Genomic DNA, 25,261 nt, shown 5'->3' with positions numbered 1-25,261 from the left:
TATTTTTATATCTCAATATTACCTTAGATATCTTAGATTATTAGCATCGATCCGGCTCCCAGTAAATCAACCCGTTATATATATATTTTTTCTAAACAACGATCACTTTGTTTAAAGAGCCAATCGATTCTTTGGCCATTAGGCGGCCATCAACTGACGTCAGCATGGTTTTGGTAAGTAGGCACATGCGTAGCCTTTTGTAGTTCTTTGCGGCCAAGCGAGCGCATCCACGTTTCGCGCATGCGCACTAAGAAATTTATTTGCCAAGCACAGTGAAAGCCCATCGCAACACGAAAGGCAACAAAAGGGAAACAATTGTATAGTTGAGACTGTGGTAATGATGCGCATGCGCGGTGAGTAGATGCTCGATGTGCACGAGCTTGGATGACACGTATAGAGCGGGTGGGACCGCTCTATACGTCACTGTCTCTGAAATCCGGAAAAGCTAGATGGGAGGAGATTATAAAGGCAATGGTAACTAACATTTACTATTAAAAGTATATAAATCAAAAATGTTTTATTAAAAAAAAAAAACTATCGACTGGATTGGAGACTATAAAATGATTATAAATATTAATTTGCATACTATAAAATTTACCTTTACTTTAAAATTAAAAATTAAAAACTTGAACCAAGAATCAGTTATACACCAAGTATTGTACCTGACTCTGCTAGAACATTTTTATCTTTCATTTAGTATAGCATCCAATATATGTATCTGTCAGGCCAATATCCTTGTTAACTTTGTTGCAAACAGTCATATACAACTTTCCTTGGTGAGCTGAAACGCGTAGATCATACCAGTATCCGGCTTGTTTGGAGAGACACAGGAACAAATTGCTCCCAGGACCGCTACGCCAGAACCCAGTTGATTGATTGAAGTACTGAGCGAACGGTAGGAGCACTAATCAAAGGAGGATTTGAAGTGTGCACACTTTGAAAAAATTTGAAGTTTCCTAAAGTCCACTATCAACGGAATAGGAGTATACTGTGGAATCCAGGTGAGCGGATTGAAAAAAGACCGCCCCTATCACCGGAACACCGGGTAAGTGGAACCTGTCAATGACTAACCGCCTGTGAAATTGGAAAGATCCTCACTAGTGAGTAAGAAGCCAATAAGTTTTAAGATTTGTTACTATACACAAAGGACTCTGTCGATAAATTACAAGTTCTTTCAAATGAATACTTATCTGCATGAACACTGTTACCAAAAAGACTGTGCATAATTCTAAAGAAAAGGACTATTGTCTATTGAGAGCCGTTAAGGCAGTTCAATACAGGTTTTATTCAACCCGGTTCTGAGAGTAGCGTTACATTGTATAACTTGTTAACGTGCCAAGTCATCTGTCTCATTATTGTTGTATTTTTAGCAAAGATTATTTAGGTGGAACATAGCCTAGAATTGGTTTTAAACCCAGAGTGGTTCTGACACCGGTGTCTTAGCGAGTTTTTATCTATATAGATAAATGGTAAATTGATTGTAAGAGTGATTTCATGTTGTAATAAAGATAATTTTTTATATATAATACTAGCCTGCAGCTAATTGCCTTATTACAATTATTGACCAACTCTTAATTTTATATATATCATTTTTTATTTATATGTTTAATTATTTATACTATATACAATAGAATTAATTTAACCAGACAGCCTTGGGCGCCACCTCCAACCCCTGTTCAAGTTTGGATTTCCCTAGATTTAATTGCACAAGTTGTGAGAAGTGCAATTAGGAGAGTGGCATATCTGGTCTAGCTTCATATCAGTTTACACACACTTTGTATCTTAAGTTGCGTATTAACTAAGTAAGTGACTCATATTAACAACTGCGTGGTATTCAAAAATGTTAATATAGCAGATTGTTATAAATCTCTAACATGCATTAAAGGGACAGTCAACCATAGAATTGTTATTGTTTTAAAAGATAGATAATCCCTTTATTACTCATTCCCCAGTTTTGCATAACCAACACAGTTATATTAATATACTTTTTACCTTTGTGATTACCTTGTATCTAGGAACCTTCTTCCAGCCCCCTGATCACATGACTGTGACTGTTTATTATCTATTGTCTTAAATTTAGCATTGTATTGTACTAGATCTTAAATAACTTTCTGTGCCTGAACACAGTGTTATCTATATAGCCACGTGTACTTTCTGTCTCTTTGTGTTGAAAAGAGATTTACAAAGCATGTGATAAGAGGCAGCCCTCAAAGGCTTAGAAATTAGCATATGAGCCTACCTATGTTTAGTTTAAACTAAGAATACCAAGAGAAAAAAGCAAATTTGATGATAAAAGTAAATTGGAAAGTCAATTAAAATTAAAAGTCCTATCTGAATAATGAAAGTTTAATTTATACTTGACTGTCCTTTTAAGGAACCTACTGAGAGAACAGTACCATGTGTTAAGGGGCCAGGGGTTAAGAATAACAATACCCCCAAATCAAAATCCATTTGATACCAGATAAACAAATGTAACAAATGTGTAAAAATCTATGTAAAAAGATGAATAAAAAACACCTAATTACACAATCAAAGATATAATTTGATGAAATTACAGCCAATAATATAAACATTCAAGTCAAATGGCATCCATAAAAAATACACCAACTACATGAATAACGGTGCTACTAATGTGTTAAAAGATTACATATGAGGCTCAATGAAACAGGGCATAATCTAAGTGTGTATTGAGACCCCTGGGGGTCATAAGGCTAGATTTATCAAGGGCTATTCGTAGTGTCTAATACGTGCTCCTGTAACTGCGCCTCAGCTCGCCTCTGTGATAGCGCACATATGCGCCCATATTTATCAGTAAACTGCTCATAATTACACGCTCTTTGAAAGTGGCGAGCTGCGGCGTATTATGATAAATCCCATTGATCGCAATTTGACTTCCCCATATTTATCATGCCTCTAATTCTAATCTGCACATATGTGTATGAATTTATTTGGTTGATGTGTACATGAGTAATATATTTTAATATCAATCTCCTTATTTCGATATGTACTACATGTATTAGCAAGCATGTCTACTGCAATGGTACTCTAATAAAGCATTTCCTGAAACACCATAGTTGGCATAGATGTCCCTTCAGATACAATGCTTTTCACAGGTAAAATAAATTGTTATTACTGCTGATACTCAAAATCAATTAGTAACTTAATGAAATGATAACCTGTTTTTTTAATTTATGTTACTTAAAAATACAATGGATGAAGAAACTAAAAAAAAATCACTCATGAGGAAGAGATAGAAAATGATGAATCTCCAAACTCTGAATGTGTTGAAGATCCAACAGGATGCACATTGAGGACACAAAAAGATAATATTGGTAAGAACATATTTTTTTATGGTAGAACATTTATTGAGTCTTTTACAATGTGAAGATGTGCAATTATCTCATTGTCTTTGATATAAAGAAAAATTCACACATATGTTACCTTGTTGTTTTAGATGTCTGTGCTTTGCTCTCAAGTATGCATGAAACTTCATTAACATTGTTTGATGGTAAGTGAAATATGAATACCAGTGATGGTGGATCTATTAATATTGCATTAGAATTTGTCACAAGCTTCAATTTCATGTTATTGAAAATGAGAAAAAAACATTTTTTAGGGGGGGGGGGGGTGTTAATATTTTCATAAACCTAATGTAATTTGTTCATTACAGAGAATACAGAAGACAATTGTGAGATTCACCTGGAAACACTGGTTTAAAACACAATAACAGAGGAAGATGTGGATGATGATGCCACCCAAATTGGGACACCCACTATCTCTTTGATTTCAGAATTCTGCGGCTGCACTCGCCATGTTGTAGTGATGGGTGATCTTATGTTTTATTAATTCAAAGCTAGGAGGCTCTTTTTTCCAAAATTGGGCTATGCCTAATCTAACTATTGTGCATATCAGCATGACCAATTTATTATTTTACTTTGTGAACCCGGGTATTGGGAAATAAAGCAATGCCTGTTCTATTGTCAACAGTAATAAAATAAAATATTTGGTTGCAACACTGCTAAATTTATTTTACATCCCATGTATGCTTTTGATTGCGCTGAGAGTCCATGTTTCAATAACAATGATATATTAAATAAAAAAAATCAACACTATTTGAAGGGATTAATCAAAAACATTTATTAATATTTATGTTTATCAAAATCAAACAAAAAAATAAAAAAGAGATTGAAGTTCCTTGTATCGAAGGGAAATTATTTATTTATTTTTTTTTTAAATATTTTTATTGAGGTTATTAACAAGTACAAATTATGTAATCATGTACATCAGATATTGGAAGTAATATAATAAAACTTGGTTTCAGAAGCATAGGGTAATCACCATTCGGTATACATCATAAATATAACAATATACCCATATTTAAGCATCCAATTATACAAATATACAACAACCTCAGGTTTTCTATTTAAGGGGAAGTCCCCTTGAAATATGATATAAAGTCACACACAATGGCTTCCCTCTGTGGACAACGGAGGCCTCTCTTGGACCTCATGAAAAGAATTTGAGACATAACAGGGAATTTTAGGGGAAACGAGAAAAAGAAAATAACAAAATGGGTCACTTTTGGACCCGAAATATACACAACTGATTTGAGATAATAAAATCATAGTAGAAAACGTAGCAAAGGACTGTGAACAATGACCATAGTAATTATTGATGCTACATCATTTTATAGTATATTATAGGGAACCATCTTATGAACCTTAATGAAAGTCTAGTTGTGATGTGTTACACAGTATAGATGTAATACTAGGATCATTAGTGTTGTGCTAAAATAGGGCAGGAGAAAAAAGTCTACCCAGGGAGTAGGGATATATATGCAAATTAAGAGACATGTGCCTGTCACGTCTCTGGATCACTATATCATGGAAGTATATGCTAGTACAAAATCTGCATACTTATTATTCTATAGGTATGATTCTACAGACCACTTCCTATGGTGACTTAATTTAAGGACTGAGGGCCTGCCACCTCGGCCGCAGGTAGCTTATTGCCCCCCTAGCCATAGTTATTAAGATAAGCCATTGTGGTCTGATTTACCAAAATATAGTGGGTCTTGTGGTGCACTCCAGTGACAGTAAGAGCATATATTCAGTGTGAATTGAACAGTACCCGATGCAAATTGTATGTAACATACAATACCCTCTATTAGTGCAACTATGTTCTATAGTCCCTATATTAACTTTGTCATGGATCAACTCTATATCACATTCACATAACTAAAACACCGCACTTCTGATCTAAAGTGAAATAAAACACCATAAATGAGTCACATGGAACTGCATAAGCACTCTAGATGCCCCACACTCCCCTGGGATCCATTTAAAACATATTTATAGGGAAAGCATTACATATACCCCTAAAAACCACACATCTAGTGACATCAACATTTTATCCCTATAGATAGCCCCAGACATAATATAGGCCAGGAACTAAATTGTCTATGTAACCTAAACAGTAAGTCCCGTGTGCATAACATTGTATGTAAATAAAATATGAGCTAGTTCATGAGGCCCCGCTAGATTAAACTGGTTCGATTTGCCAAGTGACTGCGACAATAATCATATTGCCCCCGGCCCCTCATAAGCAAAGATCAAAAGTACAAATATGTTCGACATATCTAAAAGTACATCAATCAGTTAGTGAACGTAGCATGGGTCATTACAAGACCTCTTATCCGATACCTGTGTCCCTCGTTGCTACTGCATGCTTAAAAGTTTGAGAGGAACCCACCGGGGTCCCAATTTGCCAGTTGTGGGACGTGTAGTGAAAGTTGGAAACGGGCAGTATTTGTAAAGAGGCACTCACTATTTGCCCCATTAGATCTCCGTGCCAATGACTGCAGTCCCCAACCAAAGCCTTCATATGCTCAGGTTTTCCATCTTCTTGAGGCACTACAGATGTTGATCGACTCGAGCCCACTACGTGCATGCAATCACCCGGGCAATCAGCTCGGCCTGTCCCAGTTTTTAGCCAGGTGTCTGACCTGTCTGTAGCTGTGGTTCCGGTGTCTTCCAGGGGGCTCTCCTCACACCGAGTATACCCCTAGTCGCTGAACTCCTCCCGGGCCCTCTTTAGAACCTGGGTATTTCTGAGATCCGGCTCACTTGTCTCGTCCCAGGACTCTGCAAACTGAACACCCCCAGTGCTCAGAAACCTGCCGAGAGTTCTCATATATTAGAGCTAGAGGTCTCTGTATACTCAGTTGAGTAACGGACTGTACTGCTGATCGCTTCTGCCATTAAAGGAATGTTAAGCATCTTGGTTTCGCCTGAGGGCTTTGCTGCGGGCTGTGGAGTGGAAAATATTTTGTGCAGGTCTGCCATTAAACCTCGGTAGGAGTCCTCTAGTACCCGAACAATCTGAGTTTCCCATTTGTCTATAGCCTCCATCTTAACTATCATTTACAGATGTAGCCACATCAAAAAGCTTTAGAAATAAAGTTTATTTATCGAGTTAGACAGTTCCCTTCTGTAGAGCCAAGCAGCCTGCTCGCGGCTGTAATACCCAGCGGTTAAGCTGGGGGGGTGCTGAGAACCACGTTCTGTCCACCGCCAAGGGCCTCAGCGGTCCAGTTCAAGAGCCTGAAATCATATAAACACCAATGTAGATATTATTTGAGTCTCCCAGTCTCATAGTATGTATAGGTAATAGTTTAGTATCCAGATGACTTGGTGTTGCAAAGATAATCGGCGGATTGTCTTCATCAAGCCAGGAGCTCCTGAAATTGCGACCTTCCATGGCCGCCGCCCTAGACACGCCCCCGGGAAATTATTTTTCTTTCCTGTAGAATGGAGAGAAATATATTGTGTAATATAAGCAGGTAAATACAGTTAAAATAAAACAAGTTTAAAATGTTTATATGATACAACCAAAGATACACTAATAAAAATTAACAATCAAAAATTTAGAGGCAGACATTGTTGGAAAAATTAACTTCCTAACTTTGGAGGGAGCAACTTTTTTACATTCTAATAGTAATAAGAAATGTGCACAGATTATAATATAGTGAGTAAAACAAATACTTACAAGTGAAGAATCTCTCTATTAGCTCTTTAACGATTCAAAATTCCTGTTTGGCTGGTATTTTGTCGTAGTAATAGATCAGGCGGGGAATATTCATCCGTTTCCAAATCCATCATTTCTACATTATCAACATCTCCACACCGGACTGCCATGTTGTGTAGCAAACAACATACACGTATGATGTTATTAACTTTTTCAGGGCAATACATCAAGACACCACCTGCGCGGTCCAATGCCCTAAAACGCATTTTAAAAACTCCAAATGTCCTCTCTATGGCACTCCTTGTGCTACGATGTGCCTCGATGAAACGATTTTCGGAATTGTTGGTTGGATTTGGTACTGGTGTTAAAAGCCATTATCCGCTATCAGCTACGAAAATGTTTTTAGATATCAATCAATATGTGCTAATAAATGATAGTATTCTATCAATGATAACACAATCCTTAATTTACAAATTCAATGGTTCAAAATATATATATATATTTACAAATCAGAATATAGAAACACATCCCACTTACCTAATAGCCATCCATGTGTCATTTCACTGCGTTAAAAAAAAAGTATATAATTGTGATTGGATTTAATATGTGGAAATCATGGCATGAACCGGAAAAACCAGACCTGACTTCCCAAATCTGAAACTTTGCATTGCACACCGCTTGTACATTGAAAGAGTGAAAAACTTTTCCTGTTTCTGTACTGTTCCTCAACTGAAGAAGGAGGTACCAGCGCAATGTGGGTGCAGTCTATAGCACCTAGCACATTGGGAATCCCAGCAACATTATAAAAATCCTATTTTGATCCGGTGCCCGCTTTTCAGCAGTCTTTGGAACACATAAAAAAAAAATTCAGATGTTTTAAAATTGACTGTAACACAACACTGAGATGCCTTAAAAATGATGGTTGACTCATTCCAACTATTGTACTAGACACTGATTGAAATTAACCAGTAGCTAAGAAATGTAACACAAGCCAATAATTTAACTATTCCCGGGTATTGATCTTGTCCTCCTTGTTCTTGGTTCTATTTCTTTGCTAATGAGTCCATATAGATCTAATATTGTTGATCGGTTTATCCTGAAACGTTTCTTAATTTTGAAATCATTCAAAGCATGCAAACCACAACGAGGAAGAAAAAGTCTCGGAACTCTTGTGCGCCTTTCTATGCGCAAATATGCATCCATATTATCATTCTCCTCTGGGCGCAGCGGATAAATTTGCTAAAATCAAAACGTATTCCATCTTTAGATTCTGTTGTTTCTACTGCGTGCCTGCTCACTTTCGCCAATGTGTATATGGCAAAACTGAGAAGACATAATTGGAGTAGAAACGTCAGTTCACTATTTGCGAAAAGCAATGATGAATTCCAAACGAGTCGTATTGGTATGTCTTTACGTCTATGAACAATACAATTATGTCTATGAACAATGTGTATTTGCACTGTCGGGAGCGCGCCTGTGCGCCTAGCCGAAGGCGAACAAATGTTTGCACAAAATTTGCGCAATTACAGATGCAGCGTACTTTACTGAATACAGGGATCTGTGCATAAGCGCTATTTGGCTCGTAATTACAGGAGAATGCCTTTGATAAATCTAGCCCATGGTACCCAGCCTATTTATCCACTGTGCTTCCCTTTTCAAAAGTTTCCTCATCTCTATTCCCCCCCCCCCCCCTTTTAAGATGAGGAATTCTATCTATAAACATGGTTTTCAACATGGCAACAGTATGGCCATGTTCCAAAAAAATGCCTGGCTACAGGCTGTTCACTATGTCCCTCATTAATTGCTTTGCGTATAGAACTTTTTCGATTGGCCAACCTTTCACGGAAAGAGGTACACGTCTTACCGACATAAACCTTACCACATTGGGCAAATAATCATATAAATGACAAAATCAGAGGTACAAGTGAGCCTATGTCTAATAGAAAATCTTTGTTGTGTATGAGGATGGTAAAAAGTGCTGCCAGTTTGTAACGTATTACATGTAACGCAGTTGCCACATTTAAAACATCCTAGTTTAGCTCTAGGAAGCCAAGTGTGTTGGGGAGAACTGGTATTATGCTTGACAAGCATATATGGGATCTTTGTATGACATGAAGTAGTAATTAACAATTCTTTCCAGCCCAAAAATATTATGATTGTGTTTTATCCCTTAAGGACAAGGCCATTTTTCAATTTCTTACCCTTAAGAACCAGGGCTATTTTTACATTTCTGAGGTGTTTGTGTTTAGCTGTAATTTTCCTCTTACTCATTTACTGTACCCACAAATATAATGTACCATTTTTCTCGCCATTAAATTTACTTTTTAAAGATACCATTATTTTCATCATATCTTATAATTTACTATAAAAAATTATAAAATATTATGAAAAAAATGGAAAAAAACACACTTTTTCTAACTTTGACCCCCAAAATATGTTACAAATCTACAACCACCAAAAAAACACCCATGCTAAATAGTTTTGAAATTTTGTCCAGAGTTTATAAATACCCAATGTTTACATGTTCTTTGCTTTTTTTTTTGCAAGTTATAGGGCAATAAGTACAAGTAGCACTATGCTATTTGCAAACCATTTTTTTTTTTTTCAAAATTAGCGATAGTTACATTGTAACACTAATATCCGTCAGGAATCTCTGAATATCCCTTGACATGTATATATATTATAGATCTAGGCCAATGTTGGTATATATATATATATATATTTTTTTTATAAATTAGAATAACATAACATGGAATGAAACATTGCCAATCCAACATATATTGTTTACAAACATCAGGTACAGACCGAAAAATACAGTAGCTGTGATAGCGAATCATACAAAAAAACATTGGTAATGCAATACCTAGAAAAAATATAAATCTGTAAATCTATAAATCTATAAATCTTGTACAAAGTATACGAGAATTTATCTGTCTTTTGGATTCTGCCTTTGTTATGGCAAATGTACTTGTTTCCTTTCAATAAAAATTTGAAATAAAAAATAAATAAAAAAAATCTATAAATCTAAAAATCTAAGCCTCGGCAGATCGTGTCCCCAACACCCCAACAATGGGGGTAGTACTAGATATAATATATACACTGCAGCTATGATTATAGTGTAACTATTCTCTCTGCTCCCATATGTATAGTATATCTGCAATGAAGTCTTGCTTGCCCATGTAAGTGTAGTACACTTTTTCTAAAGACAGTACATGATTCATTTCTCTGACCCACATTAAGAAATCAGGAACTTGGTGTTTCTTCCAATACCTTGGAATTAGGCGCTTGGCACAATTTAACATGGATTGCAGTAATTTCTTCCTATATCTACACAGGATTTTAGGTGTGTCATTCAAAAGGACTATGGTGGGAGATAGTGTTATCGAAGTTCCTAAGGTAGTGTTAATACATTCATTTATAGCCTGCCAGTAGTTTTGTATTAGTGGACAGGACCACCAAATGTGAGATAGAGTGCCACGCTCCCCACAGTGTCTCCAACATAAGGGGGAAGAGTTAGGGGAATATGCTGTGTAAGCGATGAGGAGTCAGATACCAACTTGTAATTCATCTCAACAATTGTCAATGACAACGATGACTTTTTAATTTCTGTAAAAATGTGGTTCCAGTTGGTTTTTGTTATATTGATATCTAATTCTTTTTCCCATTTAGATATATATGAAGCTTTTTTAGAAGGGAAAGAGCCCCGTAATATCTTGTAAATGATAGAAATGTGGGCTTTACTTATAGCGGGCGAAGCACAGAGATTCTCAAAGGGGGTGAGGGTTCTAGTGAGGGCAGCTTTGTGGGGGTTGGAAGTGATAGCATGTCTAGTTTGTAAATAGGGAAACCATAGGTGAAATGGGGGGCCTAGTAATTGAGAGAGTTCTGCTTGCGGGCGAATCAGTCCTTTATTAAGAAGTAGGTGTATCGGGATGTTAGTGGGAGATCCCTCTATTGTTGGCGTGGGTATGCTGCCAGACTGCATAACTAGGGGGTTGTTCAAGAGAGGAGTAAGGGGCGATGGTAAGCTCGATATCTTTTTGTCTATTGTCAGTATTTAATCCAAGTTCGCAACGTATCTGTCACAAAGTGGTTAGTATAAATGGAGGCTGGTCTGTGTTTGGGTGTTGTCCAGCACATGTCGCCCAGATTGTGATTTCCAGTAAGATAGTTTTCAATCTGTACCCAGGGTTTGTTTGGTTTTGCGTGTTTCCATGCTGTAATACGTGCAGCATGAGTTGCATGGTAGTAAGTAGTTAGGTCAGGGGCGCCCAGGCCACCATCCTCCTTGCTTAGGTACAAAGTATGCTTGGAGACTCTCGTCCTTTTCTGCGCCCAGATAAAGGATTCAAAGAGTTTTTGCTGTTTAGCTAAGTATAAAATGGGGAGCTCTAGTGGGAGAGTCTGGAATAAGTAGAGGTATTTAGGGAGAAGTGTCATTTTAATTGCGTTGATACGTCCTAGCCAGGAGAGGTGTCCCTGTTTCTGCCAAGTTTCAAGAGTGGCTCTAACCTGTTCCTGAAGATGAATATAGTTAAGGTTGAATAGTTCTGTAAGTTTGGATGAGATATCTATTCCCAAGTAAAATCAGGGGGGTCTTATGGGTATTGGCAGTATCAATTTTGGTATATTTTATGCCACAATTTCACCGCCAAATGCGATCAAATAAAAAAAATTGTTCACTTTTTCACAAACTTTTTCACAAACTTTAGGTTTCTCACTGAAATTATTTACAAACAGCTTGTGCAATTATGGCACAAATGGTTGTAAATACTTCTCTGGGATCCCCTTTGTTCAGAAATAGCAGACATATATATGGCTTTGGCTTTGCTTTTTGGTAATTAGAAGGCCGCTAAATGCCGCTACGCACCACCCGTGTATTATGCCCAGCAGTGAAGGAGTTAATTAGAGGGTTTTTAGGGAGCTTGTAAGGTTAATTTTAACTTTAGTGCAGTGTAGTAGATAACCCAAAGTATTGATCTAGGCCCATTTTGGTATATTTCATGCCACCATTTCACCGCCAAATGCGATCAAATAAAACAAAATCGTAAAATTTTTCACAATTTTAGGTTTCTCACTGAGATTATTTACAAACAGTTAGTGCAATCATGGCACAAATGGTTGTAAATGCTTCTCTGGGATCCCCTTTGTTCAGAAATAGCAGACATATATGGCTTTGACATTGCTTTTTGGTAATTAGAAGGCCGCTAAATGCCGCTACGCACCACCCGTGTATTATGCCCAGCAGTGAAGGAGTTAATTAGAGGGCTTTTAGGGAGCTTGTAAGGTTAATTTTAACTTTAGTGTAGTGTAGTAGATAACCCAAAGTATTGATCTAGGCCCATTTTGGTATATTTCATACCACCATTTCACCGCCAAATGCGATCAAATAAAATAAAATCGTTAAATTTTTCACAATTTTAGGTTTCTCACTGAGATTATTTACAAACAGTTAGTGCAATCATGGCACAAATGGTTGTAAACGCTTCTCTGGGATCCCCTTTGTTCAGAAATAGCAGACATATATGGCTTTGACATTGCTTTTGAGTAATTAGAAGGCCGCTAAATTCCGCTGCGCACCACACGTGTATTATGCCCAGCATTGAAGGTGTAAATTAGGTAGCTTGTAGGGAGCTTTAGAGTAGAGATCAGCCTCCCACCTGACACATCCCACCCCCTGATCCTTTCCAAACAGTTCTCTTCCCTCCCCCACCCCACAATTGTCCCCGCCATCTTGAGTGCTGGCAGAAAGTCTGCCAGCACTAAAATAAAAGGCTTTTTTTTAAAATAATTTAAAAATATATATATATTTTATTCTGCCTTTTAGGATCCCCCCCTTAGTCCCCAACCTCCCTGATCCCCCCCCCCAAACAGCTCTCTAACCCTCATCCCTTTATCTTATTGTCCGCCATCTTGGGCACTGGCAGCTGTTTGCCAGTACCCAGTTGTCCATATAATTTGTTGTTGATTTTTTAAATAAAATAAAAAAGCCTATTTTTCTGTAGTGTAGCTTCCCCCTTCCAGATCCCATTCCAAACAGTTTTCCCCCACCCCCACCTCCCTCTCCCTTTCCCCTCTCCCTCCTTTCCTTCAGTATAGGGGTTGTGCACGCGCACGCACACACGCATGCGCGCTCCCGAGCCCCGCCCTCGCCTCCTTGTGAGCTCACAGACACTTTCATCACAGGATCCGGAGCACGCACCAGCGATGGGCCGCCCACCTGCCTCACAGCATTGGCTCCCACGCACCAATGATCGGCACAGAGTGGCCCTCTCTGCATCGACAACTCTGCAATTCTATTTCTCCAGTGCCCCACTCGTGGGGCATGCAGAAATAGCCCAATCTCGCTATTTTGAGCAAGATGGCGGCAGAGAGAAGCCCAGGGCTACGACCTTGGTCAATAAGGGGTTAAGTTGGGACACACTGAAAGTTGTATATGACTGTTTGCAACAAAGTTAACAAGGATATTGGCCTGACAGATACATATATTGGATGCTATACAGGTACAGTACTATTTTAAAAGATAAAAAAATGTTCTAGCAGAGTCAGGTTAAATACTTGGTGTATAACTGATTCTTGGTTCAAGTTTTTAATTTTTAATTTTAAATACAAGGGTTTATTTTGGGGATTATTTGAAGGTGATGTCATTTTGTTTTTATACGCAGGATCATTGGTCACATTGTTTATTAAGATGTTTAATTAATTTGTTTGCTTGTAACTATTTCAATATGCATTAATTGATGTATGTATATTATGTTTTTAGATTGTCTTGTAAAAGGATAGATATATAGCCAAAACGTCAACTGACACTTTTATGATGAATAAAATTAAATAAATATTTTTTTCTACTACTGTCAAGCCCTGTGAGTGCCCTTACTTCTGGAGACATTTTATATATAAATAAATAAATAAATATATATATATATATATATATATATATATATATATATATATATATACATATATATATATATATATATTTATACACACACACATATTATTATTATTATTATTCTTTATAAAGCGCCGACAGATTCCACAGCGCTGCCCATGGGTACAAGGATAACAGTACAGTGGAGAAACAATACGATAAGACACAAAATTTTACAGAGAAATACAGGGGGAATTGAGGGCCCTATTCCCGTGGGAACTTACAATCTACACATGTATTATTACACACATACAGTATGTATATATACACAAACAAATATATATATACATACACACACACATATATATATTTACACACACATACACATATATACGTATTACACGTGTATTATTACAAACATACACACAGACACACAAACACTCAAGAAGACCACTCAGATCATTTTATTGTAATTAAAGTGATAAAAAAAATTCACAATTTAAATATGCATGGGTGTGTAAATATAAGTATTTCTGCAATACTTCCCTTTGCAAAAATGCTTCTAGTAAATGTTTTTACTGCTTTTCAGTGGCATATACACATATCCTGTGAATGCCCGTGCACCAGCATTCAAACACCACACCTTCTCAGAAAGACAGAAATGGCTTGCATGACACAAATTAACCGCTATATTTAGAGTTTTGTCGGTAAAGACCTGCGGTGCTAACAAGCCTTTTTTTTCCAGCGCACCTTTAAGTCAACGCTGGTTTTATGAGTTGTCTAAATGGCTGCGTTAGCCTCAGAAGAGTGAGCGTTGAGCCAAATTTAGCTCCACTTCAACCCTCAATATCAGTGTTGCTTACGGTAACGGTAAGCTGGAAAAATCGTGCTTGTGCACGATTTCCCCATAGGATACAATGGGGCTGAGCTGGCTGAAAAAAAACCTAACACCTGCAAAAAAGCAGTGTTCAGCTCCTAACGCAGCCCCATTGTTTCCTATGGGGAAACACTCTCTAAGTCTACACCTAACACCCTAACATGAACCCCGAGTCTAAACACCCCTAACCTTACACTTATTAAGCCCTAATCTGCCGCCCCCGCTATCGCTGACACCTACATTATATTATTAACCCCTAATCTGCTGCTCCGGACACCGCCGCAACCTACATTATAGCTATGTACCCATACTCTGCTGTCCCTAACATCGCCGACACCTAGATTACATTTATTAACCCCTAATCAGCCTCCCCAACATCGCCGCCATCTACCTACACTTATTAACCCCTAATCTGCCGACCGGACATCGCCGCCACTGTAATAAATGTATTAACCCCTAAACCGCCACACTCCCACCTCGCAAACACTATAATACATTTTATTAACTCCTAATCTGCCCTCCCTAACATCGCCGCCACCTACCTACAATTATTAACCCCTAATTTCCCGCCCCCAACGTCGCCGCTACTATAATAAAGTTATTAACCCCTAAACCTAAGTCTAACCCTAACACCCCCTTACTTAAATATAATTTAAATTAAACTAACTAAATTTACTATCATTAAATAAATTATTCATATTTAAAACTAAATACTTACCTATAAAATAAACCCTAATATAGCTACAATATAACTAATAGTTACATTGTAGCTATTTTAGGATTGATATTTATTTTACAGGCAACTTTTTATTTATTTTAACTAGGTACAATAGCTATTAAATAGTTAATAACTATTTAATAGCTACCTAGTTAAAATAATTACAAAATTACCTGTAAAATAAATCCTAACCTAAGTTACAAATACACCTAATACTACACTATCAATAAATTAATTAAATAAATTACCTACAATTATCTAAACTAAAATACAATTAAATAAACTAAACTATAATACAAAAACAAACAAACACTAAATTACAGAAAATAAAAAAAATTACAAGAAGTTTAAACTAATTACACCTAATCTAAGCCCCCTAATAAAATAAAAAAGCCCCCCAAAATAATAAAATGCCCTACCCTATCCTAAATTACAAAGTAATCAGTTCTTTTACCAGCCCTTTTTTGTTCCGGTGTAGACACTTTAACCCCGGCAGGAAAGGGTTAATATACCGGACTATTAAACACACACATATATATAGTCTTATGCAGAAGGAAGTTTTCTGTTTCAGAATAATATATTTGATTGCTAATGCCTAATACATTCACTGTTTCTTTTAGAGTATTTGTATGGCTTTATAAACGGAAGAGCTAGAATAATTGTATCAGGGGATCAATTCACTGTGTGATATTATTGTTCTGTCCAACTGAGTCATTTATTTTATTGTCATAAAAAGCACAGCAGTTATGATAATACAGCTTGTGGACATAGGATAATACCAACACATAAGCAATGTGGGGGCAGGGATTTCAGAGAGAGGTACAGACATCTCACATTCCTTTGTTCTGTTTTCTGCTGGTTGGTAAAAGAGCAATCTGCTGCTATAAGAGGTTACTTATTTGCTCCAGTTTGTATTAAATATTGGCAATAATACTGAATATTCATATGTTATTTAACTCAGTAATATAACTTTCAATGTGTTAATCAACTCACATAATTTTATATTTATCAGTAATTTTGAAAAAAGAAAAAATATTATATTCTTAAAGACTTGACACAGAATTACTAGTATAAGTCGTCCATGTTATAAATAAATAAAGTCAGGTGAGACAAAACCTTTCAAATAATTGTATCATATATAACTGATTCCCTTAAAGGGACATTATACACATTTTTTTCTTTGAATAAATGTTTTGTAGATGATCTATTTATAAAGCCCATCAAGTTTTTATTTTTTAAAAATGTACAGTTTTGCTTATTTTTAAATAACATTGCTCTGATTTTCAGACTCCTAACCAAGCCCCAAAGTTTTATGTGAATACCGTCAGCTACCTTCTCCAGCTTGCTGCTGTTTGTGTAAAAGGTCTTTTCATATGCAAAAGAAGGGGGAGGGGGGAGTGTCTTATTTACCACTTGCAGTGGGCTTTCCAGCTACCTTTTCAACAGAGCTAAACTGACAGTAAGTTTTTAAACAGTTTTATACTGGATTTTTATATCAGTATCTGTGCATCTTATTCTTTATAGTACATGCAGTTACATGAAAATAGGTGTATACTGTCCCTTTAAGTGTGAAAAAAAGATTTCCAAATCATAGTGAATCATCTCAACATAACAAATTGGAATGTAAGATATTTGTCTAGGTAATATTTTTATCCTCTTGTTGAATTTAGTGCATTGCATCAGTACACTATGCAATTTGATGTATATGTACTTTCCTTTTATAGTGTTTGTGTAGGACATTTTCAGTAGAAAAAAAAATAAAAAAAATCTTTGCCTTTGTGTGTCATGCTCTAGCTTGTTTCAGTCATAAGGTGTTTGTGTACCACCTATTTAAACCACTTTAATCTGTGACTCCAATTATCTTGCTCAATAAAGTGACAAACACATTTGCACAGCAATTTTATAATGATGACTACAAAGGAGGCAGATAGATGTCACTCTAAGCAAGCTGTAATTTGCAGGCAGGGTAAGCTTTAACACAATGTGCAGCACCTTGCAGGATACCAGTGTGTACCTTGCACTGCGTTCAACCTTCCTTTAGACCTCGTAGTCCCGCCCACCCCCATACCTCCCAGTACCTGGTCCCGCCCCTCTCCAACGGGGATTGTTTGCTGCTGCCACAGCAGGGTGGGAATGCAGAGGAAAGAGATTGTTATACATTGCGGGGGCTGGGTGCAAAAAAAATAAAGAGGGTGGGGATGGCTGCTTTGAAAGCAAAGGCCACCTACTGTCCTTCAGATCACAGCGAAAAGAGGTGGAGCTGGAAGAGCAGGTGAAACTGTGACTAAGTGGAACTTGGGTGGAAAGCTGAAAGTTGCAGCAGTGCAGAGCAGGATTTTGTTGGACATCATGCTGGATGTGTGAGCTGTGCCAGCGGAGTGTGATAGATCCCTCTGCTCTATGAGGATGGCCAAGGCGCTGAGCCAGGAAGAGGTACTGGACCTCCTCTGCCAAGGGGGTGGGAAGGTGACCAATGCTTCACTGCTGGGGCACTTTAAATTGTTTCTTAGAAATCCCCTGGCGTCTGCAGAACAGCAGCAGAGGAACAGGGAGAAGTTTAAACGTTATGTGAATTCAGTAGCCGTGGTGAAGCAGGAGGGAGCTGTCAAGTACGTGGTGCTGAGGAGCAGATACCGAGATCTGCTAGGAGAGGACCTTAGGCCACCAACTCCGGACCTTAGTCAACAAACGGAGCATGTGCACAGCTGTCGTGAGCTTGATCAAGTTGTCCCCGCTGCTGCCCCTTCACAGGACTGTACAGAAACTCAGGTAGGAGGAGGATGGAGCAGCCAGAATGATGCAGTGCAATGGCAGGGCATGGGGTATGGAACTGGTAGTGATGAAATACAGAGCAGGACTGTTGACTGTTTACAGCACAGTATTGTGTGTCCTGTAGAGGACCATTGCAGGACTTGGGGAGTGCATGATGTAATAAATGGGAACCCTCCCTCTCATTTTGACATAAAACCCATTACATGTGAGACTGTATCAGAGTCTTATCCATCTTCAGCCCCAATCTTCAAAATTAAACCCAGCCCAACCCCCAAATCATCCAAACTCACATTCTCACCATCCAGCCAGACGTCCCATTCATCAAAACTTACCTCCTCACCCTCCAGCCAAACCTCCCAGTCTTCCAAACTCACCTCCTCACCGTCCAGCCAGACCTCCAAATCATCAAATGTTACATCCTCACCCTCCATCAACCATCCCTCTTCCTGTCTCCCTGCTGATAACCCTGCTTTGGTATCAAACAACTACAATCAGTCCCAGTCCCCAGAAACAAATGGTCACTGGAGACAGGTACCTTGTGGAGAGACTAGAAAAGAACTGTTGAATCCTGTTTTTGTGAATACAACCTACTGGGATTTGCAAGAACAAAGGCTGAGTTGCACAGTTTGCAGTGAACCCAAACCTCCAAGTAACCAACTAGCTGGTATAAATTCAGATTGTTTATATTCGTCAAAAGTAGAGCACAATCAACATACTAAATGGAAACTAAAGGATGAAAGCAGTCAACTGCCAGCTTCCCCTCCCTTGTCCAGGTACACAAATTTAGCACACACTGCTCCCTCCCTTCTGCTCAGGCAAGATTCAGGTAACAGTCTGCCAGATGTGCTGCTTGCAGAATATCAGTCAGAGACTCTTAGCCCCTCCCCTCCCCTGCCTGAAACTGATATGAGAGACTTATGGATGTGCCAGTTTCCGATCTTCAAAAGTATCAGGTGCCAGCTTTCCTTGCAGGATCTGGATGAATTTGTCGAACAGGAAAGCTGTGGCAGTGATGGAAGTGATAGTGGTGAAGGAGGGGATTGTGATACAGAGCCTTTGGAGGAGGAAGAAGAATCATTATCTAGTGATTCAAATAAGGAAAAGCAAGAATTAAAATTGTGTACTTCTAACCAATCATTCCTCAATAAAACTGCTACTTTTAGAAGGCAAACACATGAGGGAGGTTTGCTTACCACAAACACTGTGGTTGAGGCTGAAAAAGTGGCTGTTCCTGAAAATTATTACAGTAAATCCCCTTACATTGCCAAATCTTTTCTCACTGATCAAGCACCAATATTATTTGAACTTGCTGGCAATCTCCCAAAGAGCAGAATTCCTTCACGTGCATATGAATATATATCTTCCTCAGATGATGAACGTAATAATAGGGATTTCCAAAAGAGAAGACGCCCTTCACGCTCCAAAAAAACATCTATTCCTTTGGTAGCTCCAAAACCTGATGTGGATCGACTGTTAATAAGCAGACCTGTTAGCACAAACAACTTTATTGTAAATAACTGTCTTCCGGAATCTAAACATGTGCAATCGCAATATATATCTAAGGGAAAACCTGAACCAGATGTTAAAAAATATGTAAATTATAAGTCTTCCTTAGTACCTTTAGATCCAATGGAACATGACTGGATTGTTAAATCTGCATCAGGATCCTGGCTTCAGGTATATGGAATGTTTACAATAGATCCTCAATTGGCATTACGGAAGGATTTTATCTCTGGCTACACTGTTCTGCATTGGTTTGCCAAGCATGGGTGTGCTGAAATGTTTCAAAAGGTTGTTGCTGGTGCCAAGAAAGCTGGGATAGAACTGAATATGAATATCAAGTCTACTTGTGGATACACTCCATTACACATAGCTGCTATCCATGGGCATCATAAGATTGCCATCATCTTGGTGGAAAAACTGAAAGCCAATGTGAAACTGAGGGACAACAGTGGCAAGCGAGCATGGCAGTACTTGGGCCACACAACTTCTGGGGATGTGTGGCAACTGTTGGGTGCGCCAAGGGGCAAAACTATATTTTCATCTCGTGCCTTAAATACAACTCTAAGCACATCAAGCCAGCTTAACAGAAAAGCTTCCTTGGCTGCTTTTCTTAAGCCACAACACCAAAAATGGAAAGCAAATAACCTCCCTTCTCTAAGGGAAAGAGAGATTTACAGTGACTAAAAAAAATAAAAATAAACTTTTTGTGATGTCATCCTAGGCTTCCATGTTTATCAGTAGGTAAAAATGGTCCCAGGTTGATATTGACCGTGAATGACTTGCTAATTTATGCACTGTTTTTATATTTATTTCAGTAGGCAAGCTCTCTGACGTATTACTTGAACAATATTATGTTCTTAATTTTCAGTGTGAAAACACACTTAATGGGCACAATTTTAGGTTGATCATTCTACAATATGTTATGTATGTATAATCCCTTCCCTATGTTTAAAGAGACAGTCAACTCCAATAAAATGCATTGCTTAATAAATAACCCCTTTATTACCCATACCCCAGTTTTGCACAGCCAACATGCTTATATTAATATACTTTTTTACTTCTGTGATTACCTTGCATCTAAGCCTCTTCTGACAGCCCCTTATCACATGTCTTTTTATTTGTTATCTATTGACTTGCATTTTAGCCAATTAGTGCAGTGTCATGCACAACTCCACGGTTAGAGACCACAATGTTATCTATATAGCTCACATGAATTAGCAGTCTCTTTTTGTGAAAAGCAAATAAAAAAGCATGTGATAAGAAGCTGTCAGTAGTGGCTTAGAAACAGGCAGAAATTTAGAGGTCTAAATGTTATAAAGTATATTAATATAACAATGTTGGTTGTGCAAAGCTAGGGAATGTGTAGTAAAGGGGTTATCTATATTTTCAAACATTAACAATTTTGGTGTAGATTGTCCCATTAATGTATCAACTGACAACAATTGAAATTTTTGTATAAATTCAGAATTTTAAAAGCCCCAAAATATAGTAAAAGGCCAGTATCTCAAAACTTGCTGTCTATTTAGCATAAAGACAAAATATAGTGTTTATTTCATAAAGTCTTGCACCAGTATGGTAGTAATGGTAAAGAGCCAAAATATGCACTTTTTAATGATCTCAGTTGTAAAATGTTATTAAAATATTTTTTATATATAATAAAAATGTATAAGTAAAATAATTATCAAGAAGTAGTAGTGTCAGATTTTTTTTACTATTTCATTGTTTGTTTAATGGGACAGTACAATTATAATTGCATTTTCGATTTTTATGTTTTAGTGTATTATATATTTAATATGTTGCAAACATATCAGACATCCAGTTAATATGATGTCTGAGCTTCTATACTGTTCACTTTGTGTAAAGTTTTGTGCTTGTCCCACACTCCATAGAAAGGCCTAAAAGCTATTTCTGTAACCAAGATTTTTCAGAATACTCCAAATCAAATATCTGATTTAGGCAATTTGCATATTTTTTAAAACTTAGGTTACAAAAATTTGCTTTTGGCCTTTTTAACCAAATGCAAGAGGTGGTTAATGTCCCTTTTAGTCCTCACAGATACCTCACACATAATATACTTAAAGGGATAGGAAAGTCAAAATTAAATTTGCAAGAATCAGATCATGTCATTTTAAGACACTTTTAAAATCACTTATATTTTCAAATGTCCTTAGTTTGGTATCCATTGTTGAAAATGAATATGCGCATATCCTACACTAGTGTGAGCTAGCTGGTGATTGGTGCCTGCATACAATGTGTCTCTTGTGATTGGCTAACTAGATGTGTTCAGCTAGCTGCCAGTAGTGCAATGCTGTTCCTTCAGCAAATAATAAAAAGATAATGAAGCACATTTCATAATACAAGTAAATTTGAAAGTTGTTTAAAATTGTATATTCTACCCAAATCATGAATGGAATGTTTGGGGTTTCCTGTACTTTTAACTGTATTGTTTAGTTAAATTATTAGAAGGGATATTAAATTCAAATTTCAATTCCCATTAAAAAGACGTTAAGTAAATTTATAGTAGGTGGCCTATCAAATTATTCTCTGAATTAGAAAATACCTGCATGTAAAATTAATGTTTTAAAAAAACCTTAAAAACTGTCATTTTGTTAGAAAAATATATATTGTTTTCCAGGCTCAGGATACACCCCTTGAAATGCTTATATATAAATGAGGTCCTACACATATCAACCAATCACTGTGCAGTATGTAGGGTTGTCTGGGTCAGTATTCCATGGAATTTACTCTAGTTACTCTGAGAGGGAATGGAAACACTTCAATTATCAAAGTTATTTTTCTGGAAAGCAGGCAAAATAAATAATGACAGTGCATTGCAAATCTTAATTATTCATAATCAAATGTTTTAAATATTTAATTGTGCTTAGTTAAAAAAAAAACACAATATATTTATGAAGTCTCTAGAATGTACTTTGCCCTTCCTGGGATTAGTTGAAATAGCAGGAAAAGCTGGGAATGATGTATAAAGTATATAAACCTGGACCTGCGACATGCTACATAGTAATTGCTTTATGAGGGAAGGAGCGCTTTTATAATGTCTCTTTTTCTATGCAGATTTGATGGAATGCTGTCTTTATTGCTGAGGTATAGTATTCAAATATAAAAATATACATTAATCTCCTGTTAATTTGTCTTGTATGGTGTTGGTTCACTAAAAAGGCATTGTTTAGAGTTAGAGACTTGAAACCCCAAAAAATTCTCTCATCATTTAGACAGAACGTCCAATTTTAAACAAATTTCCAATTTACTTCTGTTTGTCAAATTTGCTTTAATCTCTTTTTATCATTTGTTGAAGGAGCAGCAATGCACTACTGGGAGCTTGCTTATGACATCAGGTGAGCCAATAGCAACATTCATATATGTGCAGCCACCAATCAGCAGCAAGCTTCTAGTAGTGCACTCCTGCTCTTGAGCCTACATAGGTATGGTTTTCAACAAAGAATACAAAGAGAAGGAAGCAAATTAGATAAGAGAAGTACATTGGAAAGTTGTTTAAAATTCAGTATAGGTACCAGTTTCAACAAGCAAAAGCAGCTAATTCAAATGACAAAATACAAGTAAAGGAACCATTTGTAAACAATTTAATGCACTCCAGCAGGTAAAATAGATAACTGGAAATACATTTAAAGGGACAGTTTACAATAGAATTGTTATTGTTTTAAAAGACAGATAATCCTCTTATTACCCATTCCACAGTTTTGCATAACCAACACAGTTATATTAATACACATTTTACCTTGTATATAAGCATTTTCTTACAGCCCCCGGATCACATGACTTTTTATTTATTATCTATTGACTTGCATTTTAGCCAATTAGTGCAGTGTCTGCCACAACCCATGGGCGTGAGAACAATGTTATTTACAGGGAGTGCAGAATTATTAGGCAAGTTGTATTTTTGAGGATTAATTTTATTATTGAACAACAACCATGTTCTCAATGAACCCAAAAAAATCATTAATATCAAAGCTGAATATTTTTGGAAGTAGTTTTTAGTTTGTTTTTAGTTATAGCTATTTTAGGGGGATATCTGTGTGTGCAGGTGACTATTACTGTGCATAATTATTAGGCAACTTAACAAAAAACAAATATATACCCATTTCAATTATTTATTTTTACCAGTGAAACCAATATAACATCTCAACATTCACAAATATACATTTCTGACATTCAAAAACAAAACAAAAACAAATCAGTGACCAATATAGCCACCTTTCTTTGCAAGGACACTCAAAAGCCTGCCATCCATGGATTCTGTCAGTGTTTTGATCTGTTCACCATCAACATTGCGTGCAGCAGCAACCACAGCCTCCCAGACACTGTTCAGAGAGGTGTACTGTTTTCCCTCCTTGTAAATCTCACATTTGATGATGGACCACAGGTTCTCAATGGGGTTCAGATCAGGTGAACAAGGAGGCCATGTCATTAGATTTTCTTCTTTTATACCCTTTCTTGCCAGCCACGCTGTGGAGTACTTGGACGCGTGTGATGGAGCATTGTCCTGCATGAAAATCATGTTTTTCTTGAAGGATGCAGACTTCTTCCTGTACCACTGCTTGAAGAAGGTGTCTTTCAGAAACTGGCAGTAGGACTGGGAGTTGAGCTTGACTCCATCCTCAACCCGAAAAGGCCCCACAAGCTCATCTTTGATGATACCAGCCCAAACCAATACTCCACCTCCACCTTGCTGGCGTCTGAGTCGGACTGGAGCTCTCTGCCCTTTACCAATCCAGCCACAGGCCCATCCATCTGGCCCAGCAAGACTCACTCTCATTTCATCAGTCCATAAAACCTTAGAAAAATCAGTCTTGAGATATTTCTTGGCCCAGTCTTGACGTTTCAGCTTGTGTGTCTTGTTCAGTGGTGGTCGTCTTTCAGCCTTTCTTACCTTGGCCATGTCTCTGAGTATTGCACACCTTGTGCTTTTGGGCACTCCAGTGATGTTGCAGCTCTGAAATATGGCCAAACTGGTGGCAAGTGGCATCTTGGCAGCTGCACGCTTGACTTTTCTCAGTTCATGGGCAGTTATTTTGCGCCTTGGTTTTTCCACACGCTTCTTGCGACCCTGTTGACTATTTTGAATGAAACGCTTGATTGTTCGATGATCACGCTTCAGAAGCTTTGCAATTTTAAGAGTGCTGCATCCCTCTGCAAGATATCTCACTATTTTTGACTTTTCTGAGCCTGTCAAGTCCTTCTTTTGACCCATTTTGCCAAAGGAAAGGAAGTTGCCTAATAATTATGCACACCTGATATAGGGTGTTGATGTCATTAGACCACACCCCTTCTCATTACAGAGATGCACATCACCTAATATGCTTAATTGGTAGTAGGCTTTCGAGCCTATACAGCTTGGAGTAAGACAACATGCATAAAGAGGATGATGTGGTCAAAATACTCATTTGCCTAATAATTCTGCACTCCCTGTATATGGCTCACATAAACTAGCAGAATCCTGTTGTGAAAAGCAAATAAA

The 25,261-nt window shown here is 37.4% G+C and overlaps 1 protein-coding gene across 1 annotated transcript; it reads left to right on the top strand.

Annotated features, from left to right (window-relative positions):
* Positions 1–17,648: 17,648 nt before the first annotated feature.
* On the top strand, positions 17,649–21,455 carry SOWAHB (sosondowah ankyrin repeat domain family member B). Its single transcript, XM_053700783.1, has one exon. The coding sequence runs from the start codon at positions 17,893–17,895 to the stop codon at positions 20,449–20,451; it is 2,559 nt and encodes an 852-aa protein (XP_053556758.1). The 5' UTR covers positions 17,649–17,892; the 3' UTR covers positions 20,452–21,455.
* Positions 21,456–25,261: the final 3,806 nt, after the last annotated feature.

This window comes from Bombina bombina, chromosome 2, assembly GCF_027579735.1.
Source record: "Bombina bombina isolate aBomBom1 chromosome 2, aBomBom1.pri, whole genome shotgun sequence".
NCBI lineage: Eukaryota > Metazoa > Chordata > Amphibia > Anura > Bombinatoridae > Bombina > Bombina bombina.
This window is presented reverse-complemented; position numbering and strand designations above follow the sequence as displayed.

Excerpts from the sequence above, each read along its gene's own strand:
- SOWAHB (XM_053700783.1), top strand. The coding sequence starts at position 17,893 with ATGAGGATGGCCAAGGCGCTGAGCCAGGAAGAGGTACTGGACCTCCTC.